Genomic DNA, 12,816 nt, shown 5'->3' on the forward strand with positions numbered 1-12,816 from the left:
AAGAATATTAATAACATTTCACATCAATTTGCATCATTTTACAATATTTTCACAACTAGTCAATTTGTTCGAAATACCAAATTGCGCGAGTAATCATAGACTCCGTGATTTAATTAGTAGTTAACGTGAATTACTAATGAAATTACCACGTGAATGACTAATTGAAAGACAAATTAGTGATTAATTCGTAATCACGCGTTAGTCTTTTTAATCAATAATTAGTCATTCAATTAGTAATTTAATTAGTAATTCACGTTAACTACTAATTAAATCACGGAGTCTATGATTAGTCGTGTAATTTGATATTTTGTACAAATTGAATATTTCATGGTCGTGAAAATATTGTAAAATGATGAAAATTGTTGTGAAATGTTATTAATATTCTTTTGGCGTCATTCCAATTTCAGCAACATTTCTCGAATTTAACAAAAAATATCTTGCGTGACTAATTTTAAATTAGTCCAATTAGACCAATTTTTGGACAAAGTAATACTTTATTAGGGAGCTATACACGGAGAGTAAATTTGAGCTGCAAAAACTGTGTCTTAAGATTTGACACATTTTGTCCTCGATTTGTAAAGTGTTTAATATCTAAACACAAGGCATCGACTTCCTAAACACGTCAATCGTTTCAACATGTTTACAGATCGAATAGTATTCAAATTGATGACGTCATTAATTTCAATATTCGCGAAATGTCATTAATTAATATTCAAATTCATGACCCCAATAATGAATATTCAAATTGATGACCTCATTAACGAATACTCAAATTAATGATCCTGTTTATTAATATCATTTCACGAATATTGAAATTAATAACGTCATCGATACGAATATTCTTAAGACGTCGTTAATTTAAAAATCATAAATGACAGTGACGTCATCGATATGAATATTTAATATTCATTCTTTCGAATATTCACGATTCATCAACAGACACGAGACATAGATTCGTGTAGGTTCACTTTTTAATATCGAGATCTATAAACGAACTCTTTTTATCGGGATAAAACTGGACAAAATTAAGGTGGAATATAGGGTAATTAAGGGGAACTAGACAACTGTTCGTCCGAGCATCAATTACTCTATTTAAACATGGTCACTGCCTCAAATACCACCTTAGTTATGGAATAATAATATCAGCCCCACGATATGCCGGAAAACAGTTTATTACGATATTGTATACAAAGAATCTTAATGACAATTATTCGAAATAAAACGTTACATTATAATTATACGAATTATCTAGCGGCGGTCAATATTGAATTTTATTTGGAATTATGAATTTACAAATTACACAAACATAAAAGCAAATTAAATCAAAACATGAACATTTATATAATAATTGGATCACTGTCGAGGCGATATATATATAAGGTACGCACTGTATGTACACTAACGCGTGAAAAAAAACACAGATTTATTACACAATCATTGATTTAAGGTGGTATTCGAGGCATTTCCAATTAGGTGAACATGTTTAAACAGATTAAACGCAGAGCAAAGAACATTGATCAACGCGCATTTAATTTGCATTTTGAATTTCTTCGTATCGTATTGTTTAGATTGTATCAATAGAGTTAATGTATATAATATGACCTGAAAGCGCTCATTAATACCTAATTTTTACCGATATCTTGCTACGAAACAATGCATAAAAAGAATGTTCAGGGAACCTTTTTTTATTTAACGGAACATTGGCTTCAAACTTGGTCAAAGTGATTACTTCCAAATAATTTATGCGTAATTAATTAGCATTTATGCAAATTTGCTCATTAAATACGCATACATTATTTGGAAGTAATCACTTTGACCAAGTTTCGAGACAAAAGTATGCGCGAACCTTAATGAATAATTGATTTTTAGCAAAATATCGACAAAAATTACGCATTAATGAGCGTTTTCAGTCGCTTGAAATAATAAGATACGCAGAAAATATAAATTTAAATATCATGAAAACCGTGTGTCCGATTTGCTTCAAACGAAAGGCATATTGCATGGTCGGTGTACTTTGCCGTAATCTATTAATCTATCAAAACCTGCTCAGAGCAGCATTTTTACCGCCTTAATAAGTCTTAAGAGTATGTTTGGATCGTTTAATCGTTTTTTGGTTTTTTTCTCTCGGACGCCTCTGGATTTTTAACATTTTCTGAAATATCTGTCAAATCAGCATCTGTTCTACGTGAAACTACTACGATTAAGACTGAATTGGTGGGCTCATCTTCGAGTTATTATTGAACTTATTTCGAACATAAATTTGCCGTATTTGGCAGAGATACGTTTATAAAGTCTGCGCAAAAAGTAACGCAGCCGTTATAAATACGCCTATAGTTTCAGAACTAATAACTGTTTTAACGTTTTTTTAACATATACACGGAACGGTGGTTTATTTACGCGCATTTTGATACCCCATTTGTTAAATGTTGTACAATATTAACAACGCAGCAGTGCTTGTAAAGAAAAACACCCGAATTTAAAAGTTGCAGTTTACAGCGTTTAATCGTTATTACGCGGCATTGTGGCACGTAAAACCCTCCATTATCTTCGCACTGACTTCAAATCAATACAAATATATAGTTGCAACTTTTAAATTCGGGTACTTAGCTTTAAAAACACTGCTGCGCTGTTAATACTGAACGAAATGGGTCGAATGGGGTATCAAAATGAGAGTAAATAAATCTTCCTTTTTCTGCGTTGCTTCGTATTTTTTAAACGCTTATAAGTTCTGAAATTATGTGTGTGCGTATTTATAACAGCTGCGTTACTTTTTGTGAAGTCTTTACATTACCGTGGAGGCATTTCAATGGATCCTTATTGGGCGGGAAAACGGTCGTTGAACTTAGGGTCCAGTTGAAAATTGTTCCGACTTGATTTGTAAAAAAAAAAGTACAGTTTAACCTATTGATAACGCGTCAAAATAGGAGTCGCATCGAGTTCTATCGCCACTTGCGTTACCTGGAGAAGGCAGCATCTTTGTCTAATCTAATTTCCCGTAACAAGGCACGCGCAAAAATGAGATAATTTGTGTCCAAATTTCGAAGAATGTTGCTTTAATATATAGGCCTATATTAACCTATCTGGTACAATGTTGCGTGCAATTGGGACAACGTTATGCCTCGTTACTGGCAGATTGACAATGATTTAAAAAGTCAGTTTTAGCTTTAATCTAAGATCACTACCTCGTGCCTCGGCCTTTTCGCCCGGGGTTCTGCGCTTTCTGCACGTGTAGAGGTTGTCGTTGCCAATGGGCACATTAACACGTGTCTGTGCCAAAACAGTAACGACACTGATATGTCACAATTGCACAGGACGTCCACTGATAGGAGGTTATCTAAGTATTCGACAGTTCGCATTTGTTCGACTTTAATTTTCCGCCCAGCCAACGGACAGTTGGTATTATTTCTTACGCACGTCAAATTCGTACTTCGTTTCCCGTACGATATTGAAGCGCGATAGCAAGCCATTTGCGAGGGAGTGAGGGAAGAATAGACGGCTTCCATGTCACCCATCGCACAGGGAACGTGGAGAAAGGATCTGCTGTCGCAACACGTACTAAGTGCAATTTGGTCAAAGGGAGTAATGTACATGCGACACAACTCGCATATTTTAAACAGTCCATTTGGGTCCGCTAATTGTGGATAACGTAAGAATTCATAGGTATCCTCTCTCCATGATTTGGACGTTATACTCGCTACCTGGTCGATCCAGAAATTACTCGACATTGCTGCAAGAGAAAAAGAAAACGATCGTTACGTCGAAAAATAAACGAATAGGCTCGAGTCGGATCTGGGCGGTAAAATGTGCAAATGTAATTTCTTTAACGAGTTCAAGGCTCGACTTGATTTTGTTTGATGATCACGATCTTAAAATTCAATCAGTCGATTGTTTTTGTAGATAACAGCCGCCATCTTCAGATCGATATCAAAAATTTATCTCAAAAACATAGTCATGGAATATAAATGAAAATACTTAACAATACTTAGCCTCTCTAGATTATATACCGAAAGACGCTAAGGCAACTATATCAGATAGCAAGACATGCCAACCTTAAATTATGGTAGGCCTGGGAACGTCATGTCAACGTTGTTACACCAACCTAACATTATCGGTATGCCGTCGTCAAGCCAACACCATCAAATGACAGTCGGCATGCCAACGTAGCCAGCCAACCTTAAAATGACGGTCGTTATACGCCGAGGTTGGACCAACTTTGTTATGACAACCTTAAAATGATAATCTTGTAAACAAACCGTGCTCGAATTTAATTGACAGATGACGTCAGACGCGATAAATTGTTTTTATCTTTGTCTTTCATTATATCTGAGTACTTACGTTTCTCTATGACAGTCAAAATGGCTTCTACATTGGCAGTTTCCATTGTATCTACTAAGTCAAACCGCAATTTCATGACTAACTCCAGGAATTTATCTGCGCGTTGTGGCTTTCCTTCTGCCCATTCAACTATAACGTGCAGCAACTGAAATGAAAGTGAAATAATGACGATATTTTAAGCTATAGAAGTTTTGTGTTCAAGAAACATGACGACAAATATCATATACCGGGAAACGCAGTGTCACCATACCCGATATATATTTATATATATGTATAATGCAAACTGAAATGCCTTGATTATTTGAGCCGATTGAATTTATATCGACGGCGTTAAAAAAGTAATTTACTCCGCTTTACATAATTTGTTGGGCATGATGTGATCGGTGGAAACTGAAATTTTTGTGGAAAACATATGAGTATAACGGCACCATTTAAAACCTTGAAATGTTAGCAAAAGTCAACTTACCACGCCCCAATCAGAGAGATGGTTGGTCTTTGCGGCAACGTCTATCAAGCCGTGCAGAGTAGCCGCAGAAATTTGTCCAAGCCAGGGCTGCGACACTCCCACGATTTTGATAAAATCCAATAGATGTATGTACAGGTCATCGGAGCGTACTATGTGAGCCACATAGAGCAGGTGTTCCTCGACGATGTCAACATGGTGGGCAATTACAAATTCGATCAAAGTTTCTACAATTCGACGGTTCAATCCTAGCTTAGCTGCGATGCTAAGTATATGACAGCTGAGTTCTCTGCCGATCAAGGCTCTTCCCGTGTAGATTAACTTCAGAATGGTGTCCCAAGCCTCCCGATTCATACCCGCCCAGATATGTCGGATATGGACACTGCTAACAGATGGGTCTCGTTCAAAGAGGCGCCTGAAATATAGGCTCGCATTACTTAATATCAGTTTATGTGCTGACAGGCTGAATCCGTCAAGTATAATGGTCACGTCACAATACTGCCCTCTCTCGTATTGCAGATATAGTTCTTCAATAAAATTTGAAGTATCCACTTGAATTTCAAGCATTCTCGGATTCATGTTGTATACTGTAAAAAGACACAAAAAAAAAATAGAAATATACATTAATCGATCATCACGAAGTTCTTCTTTCGTGTAAAAGAGTGCTCAATCCTATGACGGAGAGCATGTAGGCCCTACATAATAATTTGTTCCTTCTAATTTTATGTAAATAGTCGATAAGATAGACTTCAAGTAAGCACCTACCATAACGTAATTACCCCTCTTTATTACGAGTTGAAACTCAAAATCTATACATCAGGTTTATAAATAGCACAAACAAACCCAGGTTAATTCTGCAAATTTTGATACCACTGTAAAGTTTGTGATCATGATGACTCCTTGAATGAAAAAGATGCATTTTCGAAAATTGCACTAACAAACTGCTGAATTCTTATCTAAAAGCTATGAGTGACTCACTCTGAAGGGCGCATTACACCAAATTTTTACGCGAATGGTTCCGGTTAAAAGTATACTGGAGAAGTGTGGTGTCCTAGGGACCATGTGCTTCGTGAAGTTGGCACGTTCTGATTTAAATCAAAGGTGCTAACCTAATAATGACTAAAACAGATATTATACATGTTCGAATTACTGCTAACGGAACAAGTTTTAATGCTAGTTTTGGCGTTGAAATAGCGGCGCCGCTTTTCAACATTCATTTAATAAAAAAACTGAATCCGTAAAGTTAACCAAAATCGAAGCTTAAATTAAAATTCAGTCTTTAATTAATACAAGGATGACGTAAAAAAAGTGAAAAACATTGTCAACGCCGGATAAAAAAAAAAGATTTTTACGTGCTTTTCAATGGAGATCGCCGATAACCGCGACCCAGAGGCGCAGTCCACTAAGGAGTATGAAGTGAGCCACCAACGGTGAATATTTAACTGTTTGATCAGAACAGGGTAGGCGGCGATTTCTATGATCAAGATGTCCCCCATTGGATCCGGGTTTGGGGAAATCAATGTACGAAGTATTTTGTAGGCCTAATACAAACGTTAATTTTGATTGATTGTTAAAGTTATTATCACGACGTGCTTTTATAATAGAAGATTAGCATAATAAGCCCGATCGGCATTATGGTTGTAGGCCTAATTATTATTCATATATTTATGATTTGTAATAATGTTATCATTAACAATATAATTGATTTATGTTTAAAACAATTTTATTCTAAATAATGAAAAAAGAGGCGGCCTATAATATATATAATTATTTAAAAACTATTTGACAATTGACTATTTTTATGACTATATTTTGACTATCTGTAATTATATTGACGTATTCAAACATTTATCAAGGGGTGAGGGATTTAGAATATTACTTTGAAAAGCTAAATACGAGGGTCATTCAAACTGTTATCAACTCTATCAGTTCATCTCTGTTATCTTACACGCCAGAAAATTGTACTTTCCCATGGTTATACCTTTACATCTAGGCTACAAAATTAAAGTTATTTGATGAAAATGTCATTTTTGGTTGTTAAGATGTGTTGGTTGGTGAAAGCGAATACAGATTTGGTACGTCGAAAATGGTTGAGCCAAGAGTTTAGTAAACATCATAGCCTTCGTGTTAATCTCCGTGTTAATGTTAGCGAAATTTGCCATATTTCGATTAGACCACATTTAAGGGTTATTAGTGATTATGTCCTTATTTTAAGCAATGTGTTAATACCTCACAAAATACAAAACAAGATGTCCATACGACTAAATTTGATTTTAACTGATGAACCAATTTATTAGTATACGACTTGAACCAACGAGTGCTAACTCGATCGAATTCCACAACATACGCAAAGGGTCAATATGAAGGCTATCCTGAACATGCATCGGTTTTGTTGTGCACAAGACACGATAACCAGTAAAATTGTGAATTATTTGAACAAAAATAAAACGGTTTAATCATCTTCAAAAATAAGTGTGTAGTGTGGCATACCTTTTAAATCAAAAGAAACCTTTCTTTTCGGATCATTGTCGACGTCATAAATCTGTATTCGCTTTAACCAACACATCTTAGCAACCAAAAATGGCATTTTCATCAAGTAATTTTAATTTTGTAGCCTAGATGTAGGGGTATAAAATGGGTAATTTCAATTTTCTGACGCGTAAGATAACAGAGATATGAAGATGAATGAATGATCGAGGTGTCAAAAAAAAGTTGAAGACTGTCTCATTCGCATTCACAATAGTTTAACATACGGGCATTTTGTATTTCACATTCGTTCAAGATTAAAAACAGTGTTTTAAGGAAAATATTTCGAATTTAAAGTTGCAATTTACGACAATCAATGGTTTAAACTGTTAATCATGACAGAATGAAATATCAAAATGCTAGTAAATAAACCGTCTTCTTTATACAATGTAAAAACTTAAAAAATGTAACACAGCCGTTATAAATACACCTATAACTTTTGAACTATATATTAATCGTATGCACAATAGTATGTTAACATCACAGAGTATCTGTAGTTAGCATAGAAAGAAGTATGATTTATTTACACACATTTAGATGCCCAATTTGTCAAATGTCGTTCAATATTAATAACGCAGTATTGCTTTAAGAGTAAAATACCCGAATTTAAAAGTTGCAGTTTATATCGATTCAATATGGTTTTTACGCAAGCATTTTATCACATAAAATACCGCCATTATCTTCGAGCTGACTTCAAAAATCAATACAAATAGTTGCAACTTTTAAATGCGGATATTTTTCTTTAGAAGCACTGCCGTGTGGTCAATATTGAGCAAAATTCGGCGAATGGGTCATGCGAGTTAATAAATCACATTTCTTTCTATGTTGAAATATAGTGAAAACAATTATTAGTTCCGATGTTATTAAAGGCGTATTTATAACGGCTGCGTTACTTTTCTAAAGTCTTTGCGTTAAAATATTATTTTTAACGGTAAAGCCGTGTTAACTTTTTGTGAAGGCTTAAAAAACTCAAAAGTCAAATTGTTTCAGCTCATCAAGAAATGTTTTGACACCGTGGGCAAAGAATCTCCAAAGTTAATTTAATAAAATACAAGTAAAAAAATTACCTTATGAGAGTCGTTTCTTCAGGCTGATTTCTTCAGTCGTTTCTTCAGACTGATTTGACGAACTAAGGAGTATATGATTCAGCTTCGCTTCATTCAGATTTATCGGAAGGAATATGTCGAAAAAACAATGTGATGAGTTCAAAATTGGTCGGTGCTTATATCAGAAAATGTGAAATTCTACCGGGTGACGTAGCAAATTACGCCTCATAATGCCGCATATTGACGGCCATTGAAGGTGAATGTCAAATTTGACACGCCCATTATCAAATAGTTCTCAACGTAGATTATATCAATGCCCTTTTGCTGAAGTTCTGTATCGTTACTCCTCGAATAATAACGAGGTGTGAAAATTCTCACATCTGTATGCTACTAGCTATAGGCCTAAACATGATATAGATGAAAACTGGGCACAAAATTTATTCAGCCGTTCCATAATTATACGTGTTAATGATGAAATAAACAATCGTTACTCCTCAAATGACAATAAATATGTCTACAGTTTAACGAGGTGTAAAAATTCTCACATGTTGTACATAGGCCTACTGCGTAAAAATTACCTGTGGACATTAATGATTCAATATTTAATCGTGGGAAAGATATTGTTTTATTAAACGGTAATGTAAAATCATAGATTTAGTCCTCTGATCTATTTTATAATCCGACGGTGTTAATCATGCTTTCACATAGTGATTGAATAGGCCAATGAGAAACATTTAACCAGACATTTAACACGGATTCCTTAAATTGAATAAATATAACATTAACCACATAACAACTTTATTTCACGGACAATAATAACCTATTCATATTCAAATAGCAATATTTTCAAGTTAAAGTTACACTTGCAAGTTTGGTGCTGTAATATTGCTAGATTAAACATGTATTTATAAAATAAAATAAATATTTTATCAAACTGTTGGTGTAAAAATCATGCAGGCGCTATCATTTATAGTAACACGACAAAAACACGTTTGAAAGTTTTTTTAAACTATTTGCTAAACAGGGTAGAAAAATAAAAACATGCTGAAGTATCAATCTGATTCATTTTTTATTTTCAATAGGGCTAATGATACTCTTCATCATAAAACATAAAACAATGATGAAGTAAATGTCATGCAGTTTTTACCAGGCTGTTTTTCTATCAATTTAAAACCGATCAGCCTCAGTTTCTAATTATTTGATACAGTATACATAATAAATTGTGTTTAATGCTTTAAGGGGGAATCTACTATAATATTATCTAGTATTTATAACAGGCCTACCCTAATTGCATTAGGCCCTTCACAATTAATTCTTAGTTTCCTGTTTCATGGTTGAAAACCAGGCATGAGGCGACTTTTAATTATTAATTATGAATTATCTTTTATTTTCTTTATTTTAAAATAAGTGGTCGCAACCTATATCAAGCCATTTTGACTAGGAGCATGCATTTAATTATTTTACTACTATGTTTGATTTTATACATAAGTAATGGCACAATTAGGTTCTATGTTTATTCATCATTATAGATGATATGATCAAAGTCAGAAAGTAGCAAATGGTAGTCATTAAAAGTTATTTTTAAAGAGAAAATCCAAAATGTAAATAAAATAATTAAATATTTAGCAATTCTCTACTTTGGACGCGGGCGGGAAACAGGAAACTAAGAATCAATTATAATTGGCCTTATACTAAGAATAAGAATATTAAGACATGTACTAGTAGGTAAGTGCAACTATAATGCAGAGGTGTTTTAAGTTTGTTTTAGGGCTACCTATGATTTTTGGAAACTATAAAGAAATTCCACAATTAAACTTAAAAACTAATGTTCATTTTATTTCCTTAAATATCGCTGGTTGAAATGTTATGAAATGCAAAAGAAATTAATTGATATCGTGTATTGTGTCGTAGTTTACAAAGATTTCATTTTGCATTAAATCATTAAAGCGTCGGAAAAACTTCAATGCATTAATTATTGTTAACATTGCAAGTAATACACCAAAACAAAGAAAATGAATATTAACAAATGATATTAACGCGTTAAAATATCTTTTGTTATAATTACAATCACAAATTTCCTTATCTGCAGATTACAGATAGAGCTATGTATAAATAAACATCTTGATTAACACGCTATGACAGTGACGCCTTTTCGATGGGAAATGAACTTTGCAGCTTGGATGATGTTACGAGAGATTAGCAGTGATTTATCAGTTACCATACTGCGCATGTATATGCTTGTTAGTACTCGTATATTATTTTGACTATTAAAGAAAAATTGATCGCGGTAATATTGTCAAATAATCATGGAGCAGAGCGAGCAGGGTTTCTTAAATTACCCCTCTAATTACCAACCATCATTTAATATTGATGATTACATGGATTCGACGTTAGCAGTTACTCAAAATGTAGAAATTGACCAGTTTTTAACAGTTGACACGGTAATGCAAAGATTATCTAAAGTTACCCACCAAGCATTTCGACGTATTCCGTTGCTGCTACTATGCGATAACGCCGAGTCAGCAATTGCATCGAATTTTCCAGAAGCCTACGAAATGCACAGATATTCTATAGAAACAAGGCTGTCAGCAGAGATTGGACATTTCAATTTTAGCCACGACAATTATTTCGCCACTTTGAATAAACCTTCCAGAGTGATCAAATCTGGCGTTCTGAATATTGACTACCTTGAGAACGAAACTACCATGCCCGAAATATGTCAAGTAAATACAACTTCGGCGGGCTTTCCAAATGCAGATACTGGGCTACAATTCTTAGTCCCAATTTTGGTTGGAGAAGATTTTATTGGAAATTGCATTAGTCTGAATTTCACCGAATTGAATATGCAGAGACGAGCCATTGTATATCCGATGGCGGCATTCATATCAAATTCCAAGAAGCGGCTGTTGACTTTGCCTCATGAAGCAGAGACATTCATCCAATCTATGAAACATTATGAAAAAGATGGCAAATGTGTGATTCCTTTGATGGATTTAAGTGCACAAAACAAGGTAAAATTTACCGATAACTGGTTTCTTAGTGGACTAAATTTGTGCCAGGAACATATTTCCAAAGGTGAAAACAATATGTTTACTAAACTTCGTGGGCGTTCAGAAGTTAACGGTGAAAATTCGCTTGCTGGATGCATTATGAGATTTTGGAAGCGCCAATACAATCAAGAAATATCAGATTCATCAAATCTTGACTTGGACTTGATCGAGGCAGGATTAAATTTATCACAAATTAAGACGAGAGGGTCAGAGCAGAGAATAACGAACGTCATTTCTCATATCAATTCGGATACAGACACGCAGACTGTATTCCGTCATTTATGTGACGATATTCACGCCAAACGTGCACAGAAAAAAAAAAAAAATGAACAAATTGACTGGCTGAAACAACGAGATGAAGAAAAAGAAATTCAAAATGAACTTTTTAAACATGAAATTAATAATAGATTTAATACTTTAAATACTCAAATAGTTGATTTAACGGCATATGTAATAAACGAATACTTTGAGCCTAATCAGGAAGATCTTTTTTCGGTAGGAGAATTGCATTCTCCGCTATTTTAAAGAACTCTTTTTCACAACGTGGCGACCATGTATAATATTATAATTATCACCGTTCATGAGGTGTTAATTGTTACATGTAAAATGTCATAATTATAAGGTCAGTAAAGACGGTGAATATTAGTGTTTATCCACTGCGACTGAATAATAGCGCTTTAATAATTAATTTCGATATAAAAACCAGCAGCCAATGTCTGTACTTTTTAGCTCTGATTTGTTGAAATTGGTTGAGAATTAAAGAATCGGTGATCTAAAACCTAATGAAGAAACGAAATACGAAAAGTTGCACTTTTGTGTTCTAATCCATGACAGCGTGGTTTTTCGTGCTAATTAATGAAAGCTGGGTTTTGGGATCGTTGTGTTTTTATTTCTTGAACAATTTCAGCGAATAAGATCTTAAACTTGAGATAAAAAATGCAGCTATTGGCTGCTGGTTCCAATTATGACAAGGAGGTGAACGTACCTTAATTTTGGGCTTACTCTAAAGTGTTATGGTTTCTAAAAATTCAAAACCATATAAAAACTTTACTCGGATTAATACTTGTGTATCTGGATTGATTTTGAAATCATGTTTCAACCCTATTATTAAAAACAGTTTACATTACTCAATAGAATCAATAAAATTTGCGTGTTGTATAATTATTATCGTTGCTTGACATTTATTTGTTTAGTCTATAGTAAGGAGTCGTGAAATAATTATCTTTGTTCTCTCAGCAAACACAAAACGTTTTGAAAACGTCTAAATGTTGGGTTATATAAGAGCCATGACCTTTACATAACTCGACATTTAATTTTATCAAAGTGTTTTGATCTAAACCAAAACCCCAAAACGTTTTGAAAACGTTTTTGTGTTTGCTGGGCCCTCTCCGTATGC

At 34.0% G+C, this 12,816-nt stretch overlaps 1 protein-coding gene across 1 annotated transcript; it reads right to left on the reverse strand.

Moving 5' to 3' along the window:
- Window positions 1-386: 386 nt before the first annotated feature.
- Window positions 387-5,378, reverse strand: LOC140162903 (uncharacterized). Its single transcript, XM_072186211.1, has 3 exons — window positions 4,802-5,378; window positions 4,336-4,480; window positions 387-3,727 (listed from the first exon to the last, which is right to left on the reverse strand). The coding sequence occupies exons 1-3, from the start codon at window positions 5,375-5,377 to the stop codon at window positions 3,165-3,167; spliced, it is 1,284 nt and encodes a 427-aa protein (XP_072042312.1). The 5' UTR covers window position 5,378; the 3' UTR covers window positions 387-3,164.
- Window positions 5,379-12,816: the final 7,438 nt, after the last annotated feature.

Source organism: Amphiura filiformis, chromosome 10 (genome assembly GCF_039555335.1).
Source record: "Amphiura filiformis chromosome 10, Afil_fr2py, whole genome shotgun sequence".
Taxonomy (NCBI): Eukaryota; Metazoa; Echinodermata; class Ophiuroidea; order Amphilepidida; family Amphiuridae; genus Amphiura; species Amphiura filiformis.